This window comes from Filicampus tigris, chromosome 1 (assembly GCF_054856515.1).
Source record: "Filicampus tigris isolate MCC_2025a chromosome 1, RoL_Ftig_1.0, whole genome shotgun sequence".
NCBI lineage: Eukaryota > Metazoa > Chordata > Actinopteri > Syngnathiformes > Syngnathidae > Filicampus > Filicampus tigris.
Genome location: NC_141217.1, coordinates 854,272 through 879,358, shown reverse-complemented (window position 1 = coordinate 879,358; position 25,087 = coordinate 854,272). Strand labels below are relative to the sequence as shown.

At 41.3% G+C, this 25,087-nt stretch overlaps 2 protein-coding genes across 15 annotated transcripts in view; one reads left to right on the top strand and one right to left on the bottom strand.

Moving 5' to 3' along the window:
* Positions 1 to 5,355, top strand: part of plxnb3 (plexin B3) — a 243,701-nt gene extending 238,346 nt beyond the window's left edge. For all 12 annotated transcript variants that reach the window (XM_086046166.1, XM_086046125.1, XM_086046183.1 and 9 more), the window contains 2 exons: positions 1,756 to 1,830; positions 1,925 to 5,355. In XM_086046166.1, the coding sequence (XP_085902292.1) occupies positions 1,756 to 1,830; positions 1,925 to 2,029 (180 nt within the window). In that variant the 3' untranslated portion in view covers positions 2,030 to 5,355. The remainder of the gene's footprint in view (positions 1 to 1,755; positions 1,831 to 1,924) is intronic.
* LOC147152428 (myosin-7B-like) overlaps positions 1 to 25,087 on the bottom strand; it is a 209,741-nt gene that overhangs the window by 2,625 nt on the left and 182,029 nt on the right. Inside the window, exon 45 of one of the 3 annotated variants that reach the window (XM_086046097.1) lies at positions 12,195 to 17,028. The exons of the other annotated variants lie outside the window; for them this stretch is intronic. Within the exon in view, the coding sequence (XP_085902223.1) occupies positions 17,017 to 17,028 (12 nt within the window). The 3' untranslated portion in view covers positions 12,195 to 17,016. Of the gene's footprint in view, positions 1 to 12,194; positions 17,029 to 25,087 lie in introns of those variants that run through there. 3 annotated transcript variants of the gene reach the window in all.

Genomic DNA, 25,087 nt, shown 5'->3' with positions numbered 1-25,087 from the left:
GACCCCCTTCCTGGCACCTCGACAACTACAGGCTCCCATGCCGGCTCCTCTGCAGTGCCAAGCCCTCTTCCCGGCACCTCAGCAAATGCAGGCCCCCATCCTGGCTCCTCAGCACCACCAGGCTCTGACTCTTCCCCAGCAGAACAAGCTTTGCAGCCTCCTTGCAATCCTGCTCTGGCGGCGCAAGGCCTTCGACTGCCCTCTGATTCTGCTCCGGCAGTGCAAGGCCTTCGGCTGCCCTCTGACTCGGCTTCGGCAGCCCAACCTCTGCGGCTGCCCTTGGCTTCTGCTACGACGGCTCCAGCAGTGCAAGCTCTGCGGCTGCCCTTGGATTCTGCTATGATGGCACAAGACCTTCGGCTGCCCTCTGACTCGGCTCTGGTGGCGCAAGCTCGATGGCTGCCCTTGGATTCTGCTACGACGGCACAAGACCTTCGGCTGCCCCTGACTCGTCTCTGTTGGCGCAAGCTCTGCCCTTGGATTCTGCTACGACGGCACAAGACCTTCGGCTGCCCTCTGACTCGGCTCTGGTGGCGCAACCTCTGCGGCTGCTCTTGGATTCTGTTACAGTGGCGGAAGGCCTGAGGCTGCCTTCATCCCCTGTGTGGCCCCCTGGACGCCCACAGGACTGGCCCCGCCAAGACCTTCTCGTCTGGCCTCCTGGACGCCCACCTGACTCTGGCTCCACCAAGAACCTCTTGTCTGGCCTTTAGGAGGGCCACTAGATTGTCCCTGCCATGACCCTCTCGTCTAGCCTCCAGGTCGCCCACCAGATTGTTCCTGCCAAGACCCTCTCGTCTAGCCCCCTGGACACCCACCGGACTGGCCCCGCCAATAACCTTGTGTCTGGCCTTCGGGGGGGCCACTAGATTGTCCCCGTCACGACAATCCTGTCTGGCCTCCAGGTCGCCCACCAGACTGGTCCTGCCAAGACCCTCTCGTCTGGCCTTTTGGACGCCCACCGGATGGGTTCCGCCGGGGAACCTCTTGTCTGGCCTTCTTTGATCTGTTCTTGATTTTGGTTTTGATTTAGGCTTTTGTTTCATGTTTTCTAATTCTTTTTCCCTTTTTTATTTTTTTTATTTTGTTTTCTTTTATTTTCTTTGTGACCTTGTTTTTGTTATCGTTTTAGATTCTGGGCACCAGGTAGTGCCCCTTGAGGGGGGGTACTTTTATGACTGGTTGTTCACGTGGTGTATCAGTTGCTCTGCAGTTGCTATGGTCCTTTTATGTTCTGTCTTTATGATGTCATATAGGCTTTAAGTCTTATAGTTTAAAAGTTTGAGTTGGACAGTGACACATTGTCAGTACGTCAAACCTCCTTTGAGTGGGGATGCAAACTCTCTTCCAGTCCTGATCTCTGTTGTTACTTAGTATTTTTCTTGATAAATACTGTTTACTCTTCAACTTCCGTGTCATATCTGCGAATGGGTCCAAATCCAGATCCTCACATGACAATAGGCTATATCAACTTATTGTTCATTGAGAAAAATGGACAAGATTGTTTTTTTTGGGGAGTCTAAAAATGGTCATTTGCATGCGTGTTTGTTATCAACATTCACTCAAGCTGTTTCCCCTCTCCCTGTCTGTCAACTTGCTCGCATATATCCCATCCTGACTTAATTGTTTGAGTTCAATGCGAAAAGTTGCGCACAGACACAAGGTCAAAGTAAAGACAGTAAACAATCCAAAATTTTAAATGTTGTCTTTTAATATTTGCATGGCTTATTGGAATCTTCTGCTTTGTCTTTCCAGAGCTTCTCCTCTGAGATGAGCAGTCTTGTTGCACTTCATGAACTGTATAAGTACATCAATAAATATTATGACCAGGTAACGCGCGCACTCAAGTGCACGCACACACTCGCACACACACACACACTTTTGAGTCATGGTGTCCATGTGCTGGTGTGCTGGTGTTGCTCAGGTAATCATGTCTCTGGAGGAGGACAACTGTGGTCAGAAGATGCAGTTTGCATATCGACTGCAGCAGGTTGCCGCACTGGTGGAGAACAAGGTCACTGATCTCTGACCCTTTATGACTCTTACAATGGACGCTATCCCCGGCCAGAAAAGTGGCTGCATAAAGTCAAGAAGAGTCTCAAACACTGGAGTGAGTGAGTGAGTGAGTGAGTGAGTGAGTGAGTGAGTGAGTGAGTGAGTGAGTGAGTGAGTGAGTGAGTGAGTGAGTGAGTGAGTGAGTGAGTGAGAGAGACTGACTGACTGCAAATTAAGACTCAGGAGACACCATGGGCCCTATTTTTGTTCCGAGCAAAAAGTCGAGCACAAAGCGCAGTCTTACTCTGCGTGTTGGTGGCGTTTTATTCCTTTTGGTATTTTGCTTGAATTTACGAAGGGAGAATTGGGCATAATGGGCCGTTTGCGCCTTGTGCGCCCTTATGGGATGGAAATAGTCTTTTCCCAGCCAATGCTTGTGCAATCACTCATTTGCATCAAAATGAGAGCGGTCGGAGGCACATTATGCACGAGTACTGCCGTGTTTGAAATTGCGTAAACAGAAATTAGATTTGCTGGGGTCAGGCATAACATTGGCAGGTAAACCTGCATACATATGACGTGGGCAATTGGGAGACCGCATTGCACCCCCATTATGCGTCTGTGTGAACATACACACATACACTAAATAGTGATGGCTGACGGGGGTACTATTAAAATGCTTGTAGTGACTACAACATTGTGATCCTATTTGTGTAGCACTCTTGAGTTTTGCTGGGTAAATTACTTCAGACGCTTGAAAAGATGATTGTCCAGATGATTGTTGATATTAGAATACAAAATATTGATTTATTGTCCATATTCCTTTAACTTGAATGTGCTGTTGTATGCCATCAAAATAATAATGGAAAATAAATGTCAAAAACCTCTAGTTGAAAACAAACAAAACAGCCACGTCAAACAATTCCAATAGTGTTCCAAATTAAGCCAATTGTCAAGTCAAATCAAGTCAAGGTCTAAAGACTGTGTGCTTCCCAGCCAAAAACCACCTACTGCTAGGGCGGGTACTTCCTTTTAAAGATAAAGGACCTCCTCACCTCTTTTGGGAGCACACTGAACAGAAATTATTACACAGAACAAATGAGAACTTTGTCAAACAGAATGCATAGAAATTGGCTCCTACAGTACTTTTATGATGATAATGATTATAATTCGTTAAATGAATTGACTTTATAATGATTCAGATGGAAAGTCCCAGGCTGCTGTCATATTTATGATATGAAGTCCGGTGACGTGCACCACACACATCCGGGAGCACTGAATCTGTCATCCTGCACCTCAGTTAGATACAGCAAAATCGAGTTAGAAAACCTTTACCGCAAAATAAACCTGCTTTTGAGAAGTCTACAATGTATTCTACTTTTTGTGACCAAATTTGCAAATGCGCCGGGGGTCAAAGCAGAAACACCCAGTGAGGGCGTATTAAATCCACAAACACACTGAATTAGTCCTTGCCTGGTACGAAAATGACGAAGCGCCCGTTTTTACGCTAAGCACAGACTATGTTTTACCAAATTCTCGGGGGCGAGGCAACTCCGTGCGCCGAAATGCCCATATGTGCGCAACACGGCCACAAAGATGCTAAACTAGACTTGCGCTGGCACAAAAATGAAGTTATACCCATTTTTACGCTGAACGCATGGGCGCCAGTCTACAAAAATAGGGCCCCATGTGTTGTGATTGTTGAATGTAGTGTCTGAGAGGCCTTAGAGCAAACACTCCAGCTATTGTATCGCACTGCATTTCACAGTTTCTAGCAACTAATCAAGTCAAAGCACAAGTGATGGTACATGTTGAATTGGTACATGTGCTGAATCCAATCAGTATTTCACTTCTTGACACAAAATGACTTCCAGCCCAGTCCCGGTGGAGTGAAACTGTGCTGTTGTCGCCATGAAAAAACATTTCTGAATGACTAACATGTGAAACCAATGAGGAAACGCTGCATGTGCACAAGCTCCGCCTCCAGCTCAGACTGCAACGAGACAAGAATCCCACTGAAGTCTAACATGCTTTGTGTTATCTGCTTCTTAACATAACATTAACATAATTGTACATACTGTAAGCCAGGGGTCTCCAAGCCGGTCCTTGTGAGCCCCTATCCTGCCTGTTTTATATGTAATCTTGTTCAACACACCTGATTCAAATGATCAGCTCTAAATGAAGCTTTGCACAAGCCTGATAACGATCCTGATCATTTGAATCAGGTCTGTTGGAACAGGGTTACATGCAGCATAAAACAGGCTGGATTGGGGCTCACAAGGACAGGACTTGGAGACTCCTGCTGCAAACCATATTTAAGCCCTATTTAGCCCAGCTGTGCCTTCACTCCTGCAGCTAGTTGATGCTGTGACAGCAGAAATGTTTTAACAAAAAACAAAGAGCTGGGGAAAAAAAAACAAATGGCAACAAAAGTTCAAGGCTGTGCTTTCAGCATTTTACAAGTTGTTTTCACAATACATGCATACAGTATGAGTGTAATTGCGATTTAGTGAATGCTAATACTAATGTATGTTGGCAACGAAGAGCAATAGTGTGTCATACAATGAAAACATCTCAAATTCAGTATGTCGGCATATCAGCTTTTATGTCTTATCAATGCGATATTGCAGTTTTAGCAGTGCAATGCTACAACCAGATACATTGTTATGCTAGCTATTTGAACAACTTTGCTAATATACATGCATGTTGTAAATGTTTTAATTTGTATCTTCTACTATCAAGCAGCTGTGGTGACTGAAGTCAATGTCCACAAAAAGAAGAAAGCAATAACATGAATAATAATAGCGATGATGATGATGAGCACACAGTTGGTTTTTAATATCACACAATGATGAGTGTCATGTGACCATATCAGTGTTTTTATGCTGGGATTTAATGTACATATTATCTGGTCATTATTAATCTTTTTATGAAAACAAAAAAATCAGTCAACATTTACTGGTGGGGATGATTGTTTTTCTGTTATTTGTGACGTGTTGCTTTTCCTTTGCTTATTTTCAGCTTGTCTTGAACTTTGAACGTTGAGTATGTATGTGTGTGATGATGCTGAAAATTTATGTTGTATATTTTATGTAACAAAGACAATGGTGAGGATGACACCGATTCATTTAATGGGAGGAAGCTGCTGATCTTAGTGTACGTTTTGATTAGATGTCTGCTCTGATTGTATGAACTCTCTTTATTACTGATACTTTTTCTACAAGGGATAAAATAGATTGCAGCATATTCATATCAACATAACTTTTTTACTGATGTGTAACGTCAATACACAAACGTCAATACACAGTGTGACATCTTTGTACCATGACAAAAACAATAAAGTCTAATTTCTAACATGCATTCTTCTGTCTGTGGGTCACTGTATTTCAGATCTGGGCAAAGTATAGCCCAAGGCCAGATCTGGCCCGCCCACAATCTCTGACCAACCCTCACGGTGACGATGAAGTCGAAGTAAAACAAAATATATGGTGCTTTGGTTTGAAATATGTGCTTTTATTTTATGTACATACATGTGGATGCTAGTAAAAGCTAGGTAGCAAGCAAGCTACAACTTGTGTCTGTAATAGGGTTGTCAAAAAAAATCAATACCTCGATATTAATCGATATTAAATGTGGTATTGATTCAAGATATTCAATTGTTTTGGTATCGATACTATTCCGTCTCACAGCCTCATTCTGATTACGTTGCCACGCGGTCCTTCCAGACGCCAATGATGTCACTGTGTACACCAATGTGTGGGAAATAGACGAAGAAGCTGCAGCTTCCAATCCCTTCACAACAAGCCTCAGACCACTTCAGACTGGCAAAACCAAAACCAAACTAAAATGGTAACAGCAGGATCACAACCCATTTTAGTTGAACATCCAAAATGTAAAAGTGCTGTTTGGAAGTACTTCGGGTACGAGGCTGACGAGTCAGGAAAGCCAACAAAGTGTAACCGGCCGGTCTGCAAGCATTACTACAAGGCAGTCGTCACCAAGTCAAGTAGCACCACAAATTTGGCCAATCATGTTAAACATAGACACTCCAAACTTTATGAAGAAATGAAACAGGTGGGGAAATATTATTGTATATGGTTACTAGTGAGCATATATCGGGTTACACAAACAAATAATGCTCGACTACGTTGGCGCTAAACGCTACTTGAGAAAATATCCGTAACATTAAAGCTATCGGTTAGCTCCGTCTATTTTTACGTCCATCTGGGCTGGTTACTAGTGTGCATATGTCGGGTTGCACCAACAAATAACTGCTTGGCGACGTTGGCGCTAAACGTGACTTGAGAAAATATCCATAACACTAAAATCAACTGTTAGCTCCGTCTGTTTTTACGTCCATCGTGGCACTTTTAGCAAAGCCTATTTGTCTCCATTTTACACATATTATGTTGTACTGTTATTAACAGAAAGAGGCTAAAAGCACACACAGAGAAGTTGAAAGTTGCATTACACATGGTCTGAAAAAGCAATACATCCACAAATAAATGTTGCTCCACAAATAGACTTCCAATTTGTATGCAGGATTTTCTTCTAAACAAAATATAAAAAGATGGATATGAGTTCCTGGTACAATTAGTATGGGTGTGTATTATGACACCATGATTTGTGTCTAAAACATTTCTTTGTCTTCTAGATCCGAGGAGAGGCTGAAAAAGACCAAATATCCACAGCCATAAATAAGTCATTACAGCCTACAGTACCGTGTTTATTTGATCTGCACTGAAAATATGGACCCAAGTCAGCAGAGGCACATATACTAAACCCACTTGTTGCAGAATACATTTGTATGGATCAAATGCCCATCTACTCTGTTGAAAAACCTGGATTCAAACAGCTTGTCATGAACCTCAATCTTAGGTACAGCTTACCATTCCGAAATCACTTCAGGTGCAGGGAAATCCCTACTCTGTACAATAGTGTCAAAGACGTTATAATGGGGCAGTTTGAGGGAAAACTATTCTACTCATGCACCAATGATTTATGGACTAGCAGAGCATCAGAATCCTTTATGGGTGTGACTTTACAATTAATCACTGAATCCGGTGACACGATGAACTGATGTTTGGGCTGTGTTGGGCTTCAGTCAGACCACACAAGTGAAAACATTAGGGAGGCATTTGCAGAGATCATACTTGGACACTTGGAAGCTTGACCTCAAACGTATGTCAGGGATTACAACTGATAATGCATCCAATAATAAAAAGGCATTTTGCACAGGACTTCAAATGGGTCCTGGCTTTGGTCACAGCTTGGATTTGGCTTTCACCAAAGTTTAGACGTGGTAAATGTCACTATCCAGAGTTAGACTGTTTCAGTCTTCAGCAAATCATCAAAGATGGTTAGATTACTGAAAAAAAGAGTTGCATTTGGTTGAACACAGTCTCATTCATGATGAACCAACAAGCTGGAACTCATCTTTTGAAATGGTGGAACGATTCTTGGAGCAGCAACAAGCTGTGTGTACTGCACTGGCAGAAGACAGAAAAAATGGCACCTCATGCCTTGAAGACTGTGAAAGAAGTGCTTGGCCCACTAAGTTCATTCACCGATGCTCTTGGTGGTAAAAAGCATACCACTCTGTCCTCTGTGCTTCCGCTGTGATGGAAGATTTTCTCAGTTTTAACTGTTGAAGACAATGACAGTAACCTGAAAATAGAAATGAAAGAATAGATAGCCAATGATCTCAAAATCAGATACAGTGCCAAGTTGGGGACCTACAGTTGCTACACAATACAGCAACATTTCTCGACCCACGTTTTAGGCAAAGTTTTACAAGACTTAAAAGTGAGTTAAAGCACCTTCGTGATGGCTTCAGAAGCATCACAAATATTCAGTCGTTACCTTCTCCATGCGGCAGCTCGACCAAAAAACGACCTGACCTAAAGGGATTGTTGTTGGACATTCAAGGAGAGCGGAGGAAACATCCAGAAGATAGACATCAAGCAGATGAAGCTACAGCTGCAGACCAGGACAATCCCCCGTACAAACTGGAAAATGAGCTGGCTTTGTACCTAACAATGCCTAAATGTGGTGCAGACAGAGCAAGATCCCACCGTGGTCTGAATTTTAGCAACATTCCTATTTAAAAACTCATGGTGGAATCAAAAGTACAGAGAATATTTGGCCTGAAAATACTGTAGGCAAAACTACTGTTTCATATCGGCGCTGTCCGGCGAAACCCTCGTACGGACAAATATAGCCATTTTTTTTCCCTTCTTCATTGCCATTCCCCCTGGCAGTTTTACCTGAACGAAAGGTGCACCAAAGTAAATTTGATGCTGTACTTGAACCATTTGGAGTATCGGCATAGTTTTGGTCTCTTTTTGAAGATAGTTTTCGTAAATTATAATTGTTATGTTTAGGATTGGCGGCACGGTAGTCGACTGGTTAGCACGTCCGCCTCACAGTTCAGAGGTCGTGGGTTCGATCCCGGCTCCGGCCTCCCTGTGTGGAGTTTGCATGTTCTCCCCGTGCCTGCGTGGGTTTCCTCCGGGTACTCCGGCTTCCTCCCACACTCCAAAAACATGCATGGTAAGTTGATTGGACTGTCTAAATCGCCCCTAGGTGTGATTGTGAGTGCGGATGTTTGTCTCTGTGTGCCCTGCGATTGGCTGGCAACCAATTCAGGGTGTCCCCCGCCTACTGCCCAAAGACAGCTGGGATAGGCTCCAGCATGCCCGCGACCCTTGTGAGGATAAGCAGTATGGATAATGAATGAATGAATGAATGTTTAGGATTAAAACAAATCTTCCCGATTTCAGTTTTGTATGGATCAATGGGTAATAAAGTGAAGTTGTAACCAGCCAAATTCCAAAATAACATAGTGACACCAGTTGTCTTTGTTCCATACACTGTTTTCCTCCTTCCCATTCTGCCACTGCTTCTACTACAGATAGTAGGTTACTTTAGCATAGACAGCCCCCTGGTGGAGTAGCTGTACTCACTAAATAATTTCTAATCAGCACACTCCAAGCATTTAATTTGGAACGTGGTTTACAGTCAACCATGTGTGAATTGGATAACATTGCATTCCTGAGCAACAGAATGTCTTTTTTTTTTTTTTTAATGTTTGATTTAAATTTTGATTTTATGATGAGGGTTGATGGGGAGTTCATTTTTGCCACTTGGCAAGTCCAGCTTCTACGGTCACATGCAGCCCTGCGTTTCCAGCCACCTCCAGCCCTGTGACTCGCACCACATCCAGCCCTGTGTCTCCCTCCACATCCAGCCATGTGTCTCCCACCACGTCCAGCCATGTGTCTCCCGCCACGTCCAGCCCTGTCTTCCGCCACGTCCAGCTCTGTGTCTCCAGCGCCCACGTCATCTGTCACTTATTAGAAGCACCTAAACCTATCCCATGTCTCATAGTCCTGCATTTGGGTCCACCACGCTTCCGCATCATGCCAGACCGTGACAGAACTTATGCCAAAGAAGTAACTTACATGTCGCCGTTTTGGATCCGATGATGGCGGAGCGGTCAAAGATTTTCTGTAGTATTGAGCGGGAACTGCTTGAGTTTGCTCTACTGCAGGCTTCGCTATGGGTTCCGGATACAGCAACGGAACTTCCATTGTAAGGAATTGATCGTGAATGTAATATAGTAGTAGAAAATTTAATGCATACGATTTTTTGAGTGAGGGAATTTCCATTTGATCCGATGATGGCAGAGCGGTCAAAGTCTTTCTGTAGTATCGAGCGGAAATTGGTTCAGTTTGCGCTACTGCGGGCTTCGCTATGGGTTCCGGGTTCCGGATACCGGAACTTCCGTTGTAAGAAATCGATCGTTAATGTAATGTAAGTAGAAGAAAATATAATGCATACTTTTTTTTTCCGGGTGAGGGAATTTCTGTTTGACAGAGGTCCGTAGGTGGGAATACTTACTGTACAGGAAAATGTATATACAAAAACCCTTGTGAACACTCTTGCTCACACTTATTAGTTGATTTAATTATGGCTGTATTGTCACACATAGTGACATGTCTCTATCTTTCTGGCACAACAAACGTCCATGATGTCATGACTCTATATATAATTCCCAAAACTTTTAAGTGTTCCCTTACAATTAACTATAAAAGTTAAAGTGCTATTAATGTTAACAGATCTACACACTTTTTAGTTTGGTCAACTACATACCAACACTTGACTTTCACAGACTTATTATGAGTTAGTACGACTGTTTGGTTTTACAGTGTATTTTGGGGGAACACCGTGTTTGATTGATCAGCACTTGCACGTGTGTGTGTGTGTGTGTGTGTGTGTGTGGGGGGGGGTGTGCGTGTGTGTGAACACACAAGCACACCCCCACACACACTTATAACCTGATAAACTATGTTAAAAAAGACATGGCAAGACACAGAGAAACCATATGAGGAAAAAAGCACCCAAGGGGAGCGCATCCATGATGAGAACAATGACAGCCCATGGCCACAGGAGGCACTGCCAGCACAGAGATCCTCGGCCCAGATTGACCAGGGTAGACCTTACACATGGTGGATAGCACCCCGGTCCTCCGGGCCTAAGGAGCAGAGATGGGCATGCCGTCCAGCCCATTTTGTGAACAGACAGATGGAGGATGAGAATTTTTTTTAAAAAGAACGGACATGGTTTGATTTTCGTCTGTCCCTGTAATCTCTCATCATTCTTATAAAAATTAAGACCACTGTTCTCTTCTGCGATACCACGGAGAGCTGCCTTTATTAACTGCCTGCACAACACTGGAATCTTTTTTTTCTTCTTTTTCATGTACATGAAAAAGAAGAAAAAAAAAGATTCCAGTAACATGGGACTCACGGGCATAGTCTGCCCTCTAGTGGTTCAACACATGTAATACCATGGATTTACACCACAGGACTGACGTGTAAAAAGATAGATAACAATTTTGTTTTGTTGACTCATTCACTGCCTTTGATGAATTCTAACAAAATAGTCACGCCCACTGCCTTTGACTAATTAATTAGTCTAATCGTTTTTTTTAGTGCCGACCAAAGTCCAGGCCCTCTTCAATGAAGTGTTCAAGGGGATCTGACTAGAGGAGGCATTTTTTTCCCCACCATTGGATGGCAGCACCACGGTAGATGAGTCATCAGCCAACGTGAAAACAGAAAAGGAGGAAAAAGGTGGGAGGATGGGGGCCTAAAACGGGCGATGAACGATTTACCTTCACTAATTGCTGTGGTGCATTTTATCCAAAGCTACAATCCTGGTGTAATGCACTTTTAAACGCTGATCATCGCTGTTGTGCAAAGCGAAAGTGGCACTGCTGCCGTTTCTACCGCTTTTTCTTTGTTGCTTCCTTCTTCGTTGCCTCCTACTTCTTCTAAAACGAATAAGCACGGTCGTCAGAGCTAATCATGGATTTACTTTCTTTGCACAATAGCATCGACAAGGTCCTTTGGATAAAATGCAACACGGGATTCTAGTTAAGGTAAGCTGTTTTAAGACAAACTTAAGACAAAACTAACCAACAAAAACCAACAAACACTTTAACATTTTATTTGCCGATGTTTCATCATCTTTGTGTTGAGCATGTAGTGCTTGCTGGGAGGCTGAGCGCGCTCCGCTCACAACTTATGAACACAGCTGTTTACTCTGTATCCTCTTATCTGGCTTGACTCTGAAGAAATGGCACATTTGAATAACGTTATGAGTTCCCGAACAGAATGTTGTTCAAAGTGCTGTTAATTTTTTAGCATGGACGAGACTAGCGAGAGGCTTGTGATGATGTGCAGCCAATCAGCTCACGGGATAAATCCACATGTGCTCTCGTTGGTCGATTTCGCGCTGGGAACCAATCACATGCCTTTTCCGAATTCCCGTGGGTATGTACAAAGCGTCCGAGTCAACTTATTTCTTTGAAACAATACGTCTTTCTGCAATATGACTGTATTTTTCATTTTCATTTTTTTTGATGAGTATTTATTTATTTATTTTTTATGAAAACCTGCGATGCACTGAGGCCGCTAGCGCCCCTAGTGGTGGATGAATAATATTGATATTGCTATTCTCATCAAATCACATCGTGCAGCCCTTGTTTAATAGAATACTTGCTTCAGGTCCCTAGGATTAAGGTACAAAATAATTGTGACTGATTCACAAAACTGAAAAAATATTTTGAGCCTTGTTTTGTATGCAATATGGTGATTGTAGTGTTTTATGTTCACAAAACATACAAGTTTTATATCCTGATTTTTATTCTTTTTTATTTTTTTATTTATATAATGAATGCAGATCGTAAAACACAACAAACAGCAGAAGTCCATTTCAATATATTTATGATTATTCTCAGGGCAATGAATTGACTGGACTTTTCTGGTTGTCCTATCAGGTATGCGCAGGCTTCTTCAGTTCATCCTCATAGCGTGTGTTGGTGTGGAAACCTCTAGTGCCTAGGCACTTTTTCATGAAGGAGGCCCTCAAAACTTGTGGTAACCCCAGATGGTCCTTTCTTCATGGGCTCCGAGGTGGTGGAAAGGGTGAGCAGTTTTAAATTCGTAGCGGTGACGGTGACGGAGAGCCTATCCTAGGGTAGTCACACTGCCTCAGCTGTGGGTAAGGCTTAAGAATGCCTTTACTACCTAAGAAAGCTGAGAAGCACTCACATTCCCAGGCCTCTGATGGTGAACTTTTACAACTGCGCGATCAGTAGTTTTCTCACATATGTTTTTTTAGTGTGGTTCACCAGCTACACAAAGGCGGACCAGCAGGCGCTCCAGCGAGTGGTGGAAACAGCAGGGAAAGTCATTGGGACTACCCTCCCAGAGATTAATTCCATCTACGCCACTCGGGTGGTCGGGACTCCCACCACCCTGCTCATCATCTATTTCATCTGTTTCAACTACTCCCCCCAGGGAGAAGGTATAGGTCCATACAGGCCCAAACAACAAGGCTGTCCAACAGCCTGTATCCTCAGGCTGTGAGACTGCTGAGCACTGTTCCCCCTCTTCTCCTCTCTCTATCTCCTTCCCGTGGACAATTACTACAACCACCAGGACAAGAGTTTTGACCAGAACTATGCATTGTTGCACTGGGACACCATCTTCATGAATCTGACAATATGTCCTTTCCGGCGCATTTATTTTTTTGATACTGATGTCGCTCTGACTGTTACTGTTACTGTTACTATAACGATGCAATCATGTCACAACTAAATAGATGTTACATTGAGTAATTTAAGGGGTTTTGTGGTCTATGCACGTGTGGTACTTTACATCAAAGAGTGTTGATGCTCCAAACATAATTTCGTTTTTCCTGTGACAATGACAATAAATCTTGAAATCTGTCCATATGTAAAAAGTGCAACTAGCTCCACAAGAGCAAGGCAGATGACAAAGAAAAGTGTGACTGACATAACAATATTGTTATTCTGTATGTAGGCTAGCAGGTTTAGCTCAGAAACAAAGATTTTTAATCCCCCCAAAATTCCAGTATACTTAAAACCTGGTAACACCCTGTGACAAAAGTGTGACCAGAGACCACATACCAGTGGCGGCTGGAGAAAATTTTACTTGGGGTGGTGGAGGGGTAGCAGGAGGTTCAGTTGAAGGGAGGAGGTTATTAGCAATTAGCTATTTTTATGGGAAAGAATCGAAAGCAAAATTTTCTTCTCACATGTTGTGCTCGCTGCTTTGCAAATCCAGTTTGTATGGAACACAGTTATGTAAAATATTCACTATTTGTGAATTATTGATGCTGGTCCCATGAGTTGGGATTTAAGATTTTGGTGGGCCTTAGTGGATGTCAAATTGGATCCCAGCACTGCAGTTCGGATAATGGATTGATGGATGGACGGATGCATGCTTACGGTTAGACTCACAACATGTCAGGAAAAGGGCCAATATGTTGATCAGTTTTTTAATGTCCAGTTTACATTACTGTATTGTCTTTCTTTTTGCTCAAAACACAAAGATAATTTATTTGCTTTCATGGAGGTCTACGGAAATCATAAAGTATTCACATTTGACTGAAAGGTATATGATTTAAATTATATTTTAAGAATAGTTAAAACCCCTTTCTTCCTTCACATTTTGTGTGCAATATGCTTGCTGGAAACAATGATGTTTCACAGATTTATTTTTCTTTTTGCCACTGTATTACATGATCTTGTTTTATGCTTCACCATCATTGTGTATTACTAGTAGCTCGGAGGGGGTTATGTACTTTACACACTAGAATGCCCAGAAGCCTGTCATTTGGCTATTTCTGCTTTACATTTAACTATGTCACCCCCCATACCCCCTGCTGCTTTGGCAGGTAATGGCCAATTTACAAATGAAAGGTGGCTAATTGTAGCCAGCAGAGTTGTTTGTCAAATATCACCTAGATTTGTAGCTCAATAGTTGTTGTAAAAATGTTGTAAAAAAAAAGCCCTGGGCATTCTATTAAGGAATGTATATCCCCCTATATGACAGTGGTCACGTAAAATAAGTTGAGGTCAGGAGTGTTTTGGACAGGATTCCAAATGTACTTTTTGGAAAAGTAGCCTATCTGGGCGGGTGACTCTCTAAAGTTTCCAGCCAATCAGAAATTCCACCAGCCAATTTTCCTTTTGAACTTTAGCTCAGCTCTTTTGATCTACCTCCACCTCTCTGGCACTGGTTGTATTCTAGATCAGTGTTTTTGTGCCGCGAGATATTGTCAAGTGTGCTGTGGGAAATTATCTAATTTGTGTGCCTGTGCGGTCTAGCGCCTGGCAGCGTAATCATGTCTTTACTAAATTGTAGTACTCTTCCATACCAGCCGGTATCAGCAGCAGCAGGTAGCTAATTATCTTTGTTTAGAGACAAGCGAAATAGTGATGCATGTTTATACAAACAGGCCCATGTTTCACACTAAGTATCAATATGAAACATTATAAAATCCTTTTTCTTTATGTTTATTCAATTCCTATTCAAGACGTTATAATATAATGTCATTCTTCGATGTTAAAAATGCTTATATAAACAATATAACACTTATATTGTTAAAATAAGCTTTTTTTCACAATTTCAGCTGATGGCCAATCACGGCTGACCTATTTTCTGAATCTGAGCCGTGATTAGTTGTTGTGAGCAGTTGTGATGTCATTTTCAGTCGAAAGAAGACAAAATGGCTGCCCCCGGTGATGGCTAAAAATGAGTGCATTTTGCTGCTTAACTTATATTACACAGACGCAAAATTAATCAGAATGCCGTGTTTCGACTAGTGGGCCTGCTGGGAACATATTCTTGAAAAAAATATGTTTGGGTTGACTTCCGCTTTAAAGCAGCACCTTCGGGGCGAGGTGAGCATTTTACTAAAGTTTGCCGGTTCGTCATTCATCATCCATCACTGGCCTGGGCATCCATCCATCAATTTGGTCCGTCAAACCGAAACATCAATCCATTATTTGAGCTGATTTGATTAAAATGGTAAATGGAGTGCACTATCCCCATCATACTGTGTCACTTCAGTACAGCTTTACACACACATACACTCACATACATTTCACAGAGCCTACACTTATTTGCCAATCTATTGCACTGTTAAGTGGGAGCCTGCTGCCGCTTTAACTCTTTAAAGCAGAGGTGGGCATTACTCAGTGCTTTAGTCCATCTGTGAGTTCTCGTCAGTCTTTCAGGCCCACTCAGTATGGAGTCATCCAAACGGCATCGAGAATGGACTTACCAGTACCCGACAGGCAGGCAAATAAATATAACATGAAAAATAAAAGTGTTGTCTAACTTTCAGCCCCATAGACCTCCATGACATGTGTTCCATATTGTTTTTATCACCGCACTGTGCGTGTGTTTGTTGTTATTATATTATTACTTTTGTGGCGCCTGCCTGTGACATGGAAATTATGTTCTCGATGCCGACTGGCTGTCCCCAAGGAGGGATGCACTGGGCCCACGTGGGTCTGCCAGAAATACTGACGGGAACTTAGTGATGGACTGACGATGCCCACCTCCGCTTAAAAGTTTTACTTTAAATCTTTTCTTACCTTAACCAGAATCCCATACTTCCTAATCCCTGTGCAATCCGAAATAAAGTTGCCATGACAATGTATTCATGTTTTTTTCTTCAAAATCGTCATCATTTTCTTCACAGTCTTTTTCTTCTGTCTTTTAGTAGTAGGCAAACAATTTTTGGTGGATTACTCTCACCTTCTGAAATGGAGCGCAGAGCTGCAAAATACCGTTTCACAACCTCCTAACCCTACTCCTTCCAAAAATAAAAATAGAGCTCAGCAGAGAGCAGCAATCATTCTACGTCACTACCGAGAATGCATTGCGACAATGAATACATGCAGCCAGAGTACATGCAAAAAGGTTTCTACAAAATCTATTAAACTGGAAATTATTTTCAAATATGTGATCTTATAGTTATGCTTCTAACAACCAAATAAATCATATAGAGCAGACATGTCATTACAATCAGGGAGTCTAGTTAGAATACCCTCTCTAAACAGAGAAGAAAGCTTACGACGCCACCAGCCCCCACAAAGAATACTGTCATTTCCTCCCTTCCAAAGAGACTTAGATGATAAAAAGTTTGGTTTTCATATCAACACCCAGTATAGTGCTCTCCTATCTAGCCTTGGATAAACTGAGGAAGTCTACTTGGATGAAAGGTGAAGCGTCTTCTAAGATAACCAGAAAAATCCAGTCTAATCAATGCAAAGTACTGAGAAGGAAATGACATGGATGAATGAGATCACTCACAGGCATCTTACGATTGATGTGTGTGTGTAGGTCTCTGTCGTTCTTCTCTGGTACATGTGGCAATTAAGAGCACATAGAGCTACAATAAACCTCAGCAAGTTCAACAGACCTAGCATATACATCACAAACTAACATGCTAATAAAAAATAATGGGTAAACAGAACAAGCCAACATGCTAATAAACACAAAACAAAATGAGCACAACATGCTAAAAATTACAACACAAGTAAAAACAAAGGAGCCAATCAAGTTCTAATACTAGCACAAACACATGAGCATACAGAACAAGTCAAAGTTGAGCCACAAATGCAATGACGACTGCTCAGTCTGAAATCTGCAAGAACACACAGAAGTGCATAAACAAAACTAGTTAAAATGCGAATAAAAATTAAAAGTAAAAAAAAAAAAAAAAACTAACGGTGAGCAACACTGACTAACATGCAAATGACTATGTAACATATGCAGGGCCGTTACCAGGAGGGGGCAGTGCCCACCCACAGACACACTCTGCCCGCCCAAAGAAAATTGGATGTATTTCTGATGTAGTTCTAAATATTTTTCCTAATATTTTTCCACCTGCATGTCCCGACTGTTCAGTTATGGATGTCTTCTAAGTCAAGTCAAATCAACTTTTATTTGTTTAGCCCAAATCACAACAACAGTTATCTCAATTAAGGAGGAAACAAAACACGTTTTAAGGTGCAGTAGCTGTTATGCCACGCCATGGCAAGGAGTCCTGCCCCTCCTCCTCACCGCTGACGGCTGCCTTCAAAAGCCAGCGGAGGACAAGCAACCAGTGCTTGAATGTTGACCATTGTGGTTAGTTTGAAGCTGTCTCAAGTTTGAATCTCAAGTTTATGCTATTTCAACTTCGTTATTCCTGCAGACCTCGTAATCCTTGATCAACTATTAACCACTTCCTATCCTCTCACCCCTAGACTTCCTCCGTGCTACAACTAGTGTCTCCAGCCTCATCTTTGCTGCTTGTCGGCTCTCCAGTGGAACCACTCCTTGGACTTTCTCTTGGCTCGAACCTCCTCCTCTGGACTCAGGACACTCATGCACTCGACTATTATATCGCACATTTGGCTATTTATTTAATCGCTGAAGCCTAACAGTAGCCCTACACTGGATTTCATCCCCGGATAGACCGTTTAACGGCCGGGCTGATTATCGACACCAATATTGTGCGTTTTGACGAATATCAGCATCGGCCTGTTTAAAAAATCTGACGGCCGATCATAAATCAATTTAAAACTGTGTGGAGATCAAAACAAAGATATGTGAAAGTATAATTCCCTGTCATTTTGAAATTTGGGACAACTTCATTTACTGTCGAAAACTATATGAGCTATTTCTTTTTAAGTGTTTTCATTTAACTTTTTAAGACATGCTGACGACACTGGGTACTCACTCCCTGAACTTTTTGTTAGAATTTGATAAAGTGGTATATTGTCAAAAAAATTATAGCAATAATAATAATACAAAAAACACCTACATTATGCAATTCTGAAAAATTGGTCAATAAACATATGTTTAAAGACATTTCAACAAAGTTGCGATAAAGACATTTCAACAAAGTTGAGAATTTTCTTTTTTTTTTTTAGATTTTGATGCCAATATTTTATTTATTTTTATTATTTTACGAAAAATTTATATCGGCTCCAACTATAGGTTATCGGCCGCCTTGACTACTAATAATCGGTATCGGTATTGGCCCTAAAGAAAACATCGGTCTATCTCTAATTTCGACCTACTTGAGCATAGTAGCACTTTTTTGCCCCCTCCAGGTAAGACTGGCATCCACACCTGGCATCCTGGTAACACCACTGAACATATGTGTATGTAATGTAATGGAAACAAAATATAAGTGATGCTACAACATGCTAATAAAGATATTGTATAATGTAAAGAACAAAGAAAGAACAGCTAGCATGTTAACTTACAAAACACAAGCTAACATATTAATGAACATAAAAGCACTATGGTGCTTATCTTGTCTTCTTTTAAAACCATAGCTTCATAGAAAATAATATAGAAAATATAGTTTCTTTTTTTGAGACTAAAGTTGTTTTCCGGTAAAGCGAAAATTCTCTAACCTTGCTGACAGTTTCGGCTGTCACTCCAGCCTTCGCCAGAGCTGTCACAACTTCTTTGTGTGCTGTGTCAGCTGATCAGAAAACAGGTCAGGTCAGGAAACCTTCAAAATAAAGTCCCAGACCAGACAAAGTCTGAGCTCCAACCTCCCGCTGCCATTGAAGGATGGTGTACCAGGTGTGTCGGAGCATGTCAGCCCCCTTGTCCGTGTTGATGGTGCTGTCTCCACACCTCTTTATTTCTATGGCCTCATTTATCCATCTTCTGAATTTGTTGTTTTGTGAGAAGCTGACTTTTACATTTTCCTAGTCCATGACATGATTATGTTCTGCAGTTATCTGTTATGGATATGTTTGGCTTTTTGTTATTGCGTTCTGTTGTACAACACACTCTCTCACACTGCCAATCAGTGTTGGGGATAACGCGTTACAAAAGTAACGCAGTACAGTAATACATTACATTTAGGCAGTAACGACGTAATGTAACTTGTTACTCCGATTTTTTTTGTAATATTATTACAGTTACTGAGGCCGGTAACGCGTTACAAATTTCAGGACCTTAATGCACATGTTGACATCATTTAACAAGGAAGTCCGTTCATAACATCACTTAATGTTAAGTCATTACTTCCAGCAATACTTAAATAATAAGTTCTTGTCACACTTGGAGCTTCACATAACAACGTCAGTGCGCGTATCGCCTCTCCACCTAGCGATTCGCTTGTCTTTACACCATTGATAATACCAAAGAGGGCTGAGAAGTTATTGTTTGTGACAATAATCACTGTCACGGTTTCATAAAATAAAATGCAAATCATAGACACAAAATACAAGCAGGAACAAACCTAAGTAAAATGAAGTGAATAAACTGCAAAAAAATAAGTCACTGTGCTTTTTAGATTTAATGAACTTAGTGCCATCAATTGCCATATGTAAAACGTAGTGATTCTGATTGGCTGTTCACAATCAAAATGCAAATCATCTGCCGGTGACAAATGACGTCACGCTACGGCACCATCAATCGAACAAACTACAATAGACGCCATTATTAGAGTCTGATGTGCTCGTTTCTTATTTACCTTTTTTTTCAAATCACCTCAAAACTTTGTCTCCATATAGTAAAATAAAATTAGAACTAACTGAACTTTCAATTATTATAAATAGAAAAAATAACAATGAAAAAGGAAAAAACATCACGTCAGGTCAGTTTTGACTTCAATACATATTTTTGCTTTGATTACACATGCCCTGTCTGTGTGTTTCTATCTATCTATCTATCTATCTATCTATCTATCTATCCATCTATCTATCTATCTGTCTTTTTAGACCAATTATCGATTATATGTTATGCATCGCTATTATTTGTGTGTAAATGGCAAATAGACTGTCATTTGTATAGCGCTTTTCTACCTTTGGTACTCAAAGCGCTTCACACTGCACCTCCTCTACCTCCTGATGACACAGCATCGGGAGCAACTGGGGGTTCAGCATCTTGCTCAAGGATACTTCAACATGGTCACAATGGCCGGGTATTGAACCCACAACCTGCCGGTTGGGAAAGGACCACTCTACCACTGAGCCATGCCGCCCCCAGTGTGTAAATTAATTTGAGAATAATGATAATGTCATTTGTGGTTTAAGGTCTGTGATTATTTATTTACTGGACAAAATATCAGTTCCAATATTTATATTTAAAAAAATAAATCTTATTGATACAAATATTGATCAAAGGTAGTGATGTCCCACCACACCATAGAGTTGAAACATTTAATATTATAGTCCACACTATATAGTTAACTATGCTCATAAGTTAACTTTATCAGCTAGAGTATGGCAGCAAATTTTGCATTTTCCTTTTAAGGTCTTGAAATCCTTATTAAATAAATTAATCCCCGATTTTTGAAAAAGTAACGTAAAAGAAACGTAAACGTGAGTAACGCATTACTCTACAAATAGAGTAATATTGTAAATAAACGTATTACTTTCACATGCAAGTAACTAGTAATGTGTAATATATTACATTTTGGAAGTAACTTGCCCAACACTGCTGCCAATAATCCAAAGAGGTCAGACTCAGCACTTGGGATGGGTATCGATAAGATTTCATTTCACTACTACTCTTCATGGTACTGCTTATCGATCAGGTTCCTTATTAACGGTATTCTTAGCGGCAGAGATGGGAATTCCGACCCTCTAACTGTCCCTAAACGGGTCAAGTACAGAGTGACGTGTTGTGTTCTTTTAAAAAGAAAGACCACTGTTCTCTTCTGCGATACCACCGAGCCACCTTTCAGTGCCTGCACAACACTGCAGAGTGCTCTTTTTCATGTGCGTTATCTGCAGTATTGTAACCACAGGCATAGTCTACCCTCTAATGGCCGCCCAGTTCACTGACGAGGAAAAAGGTGGTAGCAATTTTATTTTGTTAACTAACTATTAACATTTACTACATACCTTATCCCTTTGCATGCAAAGTATGTCTGGGACATCTCTCGAGTGTAAAAATCAATCCAAACCTGACGGTTCATGCTCAGGCCTGCACTACTGTATACTGAAAGCTACGACCCGGAAGTGGAGGTCTTTTTCTCTCCTCCTAAAACAGCATTGCATTATTTTACAATAATTATTTTCATTGCGAAATAATGCAATAAAAACTGAAAACGGCAAAGAGAAAATTCTATAATGCAAAAGTTTTGTCATACAACGTAACCTTAAATATTCTCGTCATCCATCCATCCATCCATCCATTATCTATACCACTTATCCTCACAAGGGTCGTGGGCGTGCTGGAGCCTATCCCAGTTGTCACCGGGCAGTAGGCGGGTACACCCTGAATTGGTTGCCAGCCAATCAGAGGGCACACAGAGACAAACAAACAACCACACTCACAATCACACCTAGGGACAATTTAGAGTGATCAGTTTTTGGAATGTGGGAGGAAGCTGGAGTACCCGGAGAAAACCCACACAGGCACGGGGAGAACATGCAAACTCCACACAGGAAGGCCGGAGCCGGAATCGAACCCACAACCTCTGAACTGTGAGGCAGACGTGCTAGGCAGACGCGCTAACCAGTTGACCACCGTGCCGTGAAATTAGCCACCTAATGAGCTTTAAATAATGCCATGTCATGGACGGATGCTTTTTTTTTTTTTTTTTTCTCCCCTTGGGCAGCGGGGTGGACAGATTGAGAGAATGTAAGATCGAAAGCGCATTAAAAGGACAAGGACGGACGGGGTCGGAGGACGATCATTTTTATGAATAAGGAAGGAGGGATGATGACGGGAGGGTGAACATCAAACCAAAACAAGCAATGACAGCATTAATGGAAAATAAATAAATATGTAATAATTTACAGAAAAAAGAAATGATGTGAGCAAATCACTATTACACTATTCAAACATTATATAAACAATTATTTAGTGTGAAAGAAAACTTGTGTGGAGCAAGAAGGGTCCAACATGTAGTTGGGCTGAAAAAACAATACTGTTTGGTAAGATGCATATTTTCTATATTTTTGTTAAACTTGCCTGTGTTACCTACCCCCTGACATTTTAATGATTGCTCGCACTTGTGACAACGTGCATTGAGCAGCAAGACATCATCTGCCCATTCCCCTCCATTCTCCAGGCATAAGCACTCATACCACGAATAACCTGACTTTTACATCAGTGTAATGTTTGCATTGAGTGTAAATCGATGAATCATGCCAGAGCTGCCAACCTATTTTTAACCTTTTGTCAAGAACATTATTGTAGGACCCCATTAGCAAAGTATATATGTGTGTGTGTGTGTGTGTGTGTGCGTGTGGGTGTGTGTATATATATATATATATATATATATATATTATTAGCTATTATTTCTAGTACAATTGCACTAACGGCTATGAATGTGGATTAAATTAATATTAATGAATCAAAGAGTAAATCGATTAAAAACATATGACAATGTTTCCTTTGCAGTGACATCCCGACAATGCACATTGCACACACATAGACGCACACTTAAAAAAAATATATACATAAAAAAACATTATTACATTACATTATTTTATCACAGCTCAGTGTGATATCACACCCCATATGGATAACGTTGATGTTGCCACACAATGGTGGTCTGCGCGTCAATAGACATGATTTGCCAATCATGCTTCAGTTTGTGCGGGTGCCCTTGTTTGTCACCGCTAATATGAATCTATCAAAGCTAGCAGTGATCGAAATGAGCATGAAGTTGTTAGCTTTCAGATAACTTTGGACTCTTTTCCTAGCAACACATTAAGTCACCAGACTGACCCGCAGAAGCGGCATGTTGTCAAACATTGACTGTGTCCGAATTCACAGGTTGGGTCATATGAAGGCCACATTTTTGGCCGCGTGACTTCACTTCTGGTGCGACTTGAACACACGTGGTGTCCAAATTCACATGAAGCCTGTACAAATTTGCCACTGTTTATGCGTTCAACTGAGGCTACATGAGGAGGAGTTTTTGAAGGTGTCAAAGGAGCCAGCCTGCGAATTGTCTTTCTAGAATTTGGAAACCAAGTGCGGTCGAGTCGCGCCCAAAGTGACGCCATGTAGCCGAAAAACATGGCCAAAATGCAGCTTTCGGAGGACACAGCCTGTGAATTTGGACACAGCCATTGACTGCAATTATCTACCAAGTATTTTGCTCGTTAGTTTAGCTTTCAGCTAACTTTTGCTATTTTTCACAGCGACGCTTATATGTAATCGGAGAGTCATGTTTGGAGAATGTGACAATGTTCTGTCCGTAACGAGGTCGGGATCAGAGATTTGTGTAATGAAATACAGACAATTGTTACTTGTTGGCAGCTCTGATGCCCAAAGTGAACAGCTCAGCTCTACGTTCATAGCAACAGAGTTAACCGACACCAGCTTGCACTTTGAGTGTATGTTATTAACCGTGGAACACTAACGTCGGGTGATTTTCAACTATACAACTTTTTATGTGAGATTTTGTATTGGGAAATTAAAGAGGACAACTTCCAATTTGGCATACAGTGTTGTACTTTTACATAAATTGATGAAAACTGTATTTTATCCTGGATATTATATTGGGTTAAATGTACCCGATGTTAGTGATGGTGTTGCTAATTTTAATGTTAGTGTTCTAGAGTTAAAAGCTCAATTTCTCAGAGCCTTCAAAGCCGCTGACTTTGCGGCACGTTCTACCAAGCTGCCACGTTACACAAATAATAATCCCACACATCAAAATAACATTATAAAAATGGGGCGTTATACGGCATGGATGTTTTTTAATAATACTACGTATCGTCATAATATGATCACACAGCACTACATTGGCACAGGGAGTCATAGGTGCCTGTAGCGCACCGAGAAGCTGCGGGGTGAGATCTTTCCCCACCAATTGTGAACATGCAACTGAGACAAACAGAAACGACACCAGGTAAAAGGTGCAAAATAACGTTCATATAGCCTAATAATGATAATAATAACAGACCGTTAAAGGTGGGTTTTATCGATACTGCAGTTTTTATTTTATTTTTTTAATTCAGCCAGTTGAATACTAGGGCTGGGTCAGCACCATCAACGGGGATGAGGAGGGCTATATGCTCCCACACATTTGGGGCACCATCCTTCAATGGTAGAGGGGGTTGGAATGCAGACCTGGCTGGGTCGAGCCACTTTATTTTGAACATTTCCCAACCTGATCAGCTGTTTTTAGACACATCACACAAAGAAGTGTTGAGAGCTCTCACGAAGGCTGGAGTGATATCCGAAACTGTCAGCAAGGTCAAGAGAATTTTTTTATTTATTTATTTTTTTTTAAATATAGAGAAGACATGTTAAATATCACAATAATATCAATAATGCAATACGAAGACCAAAGAGGAGGTTTAAGGATGTAATGAGGGAGGACATGAAGGTAGTTGGTGTGAGAGAAGAGGATGCAGAGGACAGGGTTAGATGGAGGCAATTGATTCGCTGTGGCGACCCTTGAAGGGAAAAGCCGAAAGGAAAAGAAGAAGAATACGCAACACCCATATCGCCTGTTGTATGTTAAGCACTATTTTTAATATATTAGAGTTATCATATATGGCATCTCAGTATCTCGAGGTTGGGCCGAGTGTACTTTTTTTTGGAAATCAAAATATGGTCACCCTAGTTTAAGTTGAATGCTTATAGCGTGCCAGTTGTGTTGTTTACCTTTTATGTTCATTAACATGCTAGCTATACTTTATTCATTCTTTACATCATATAGTATCTTTATTAAGCTTGTTGCAACATTATTTATTTTGTTCAAAGGCTGGAGTGACAGC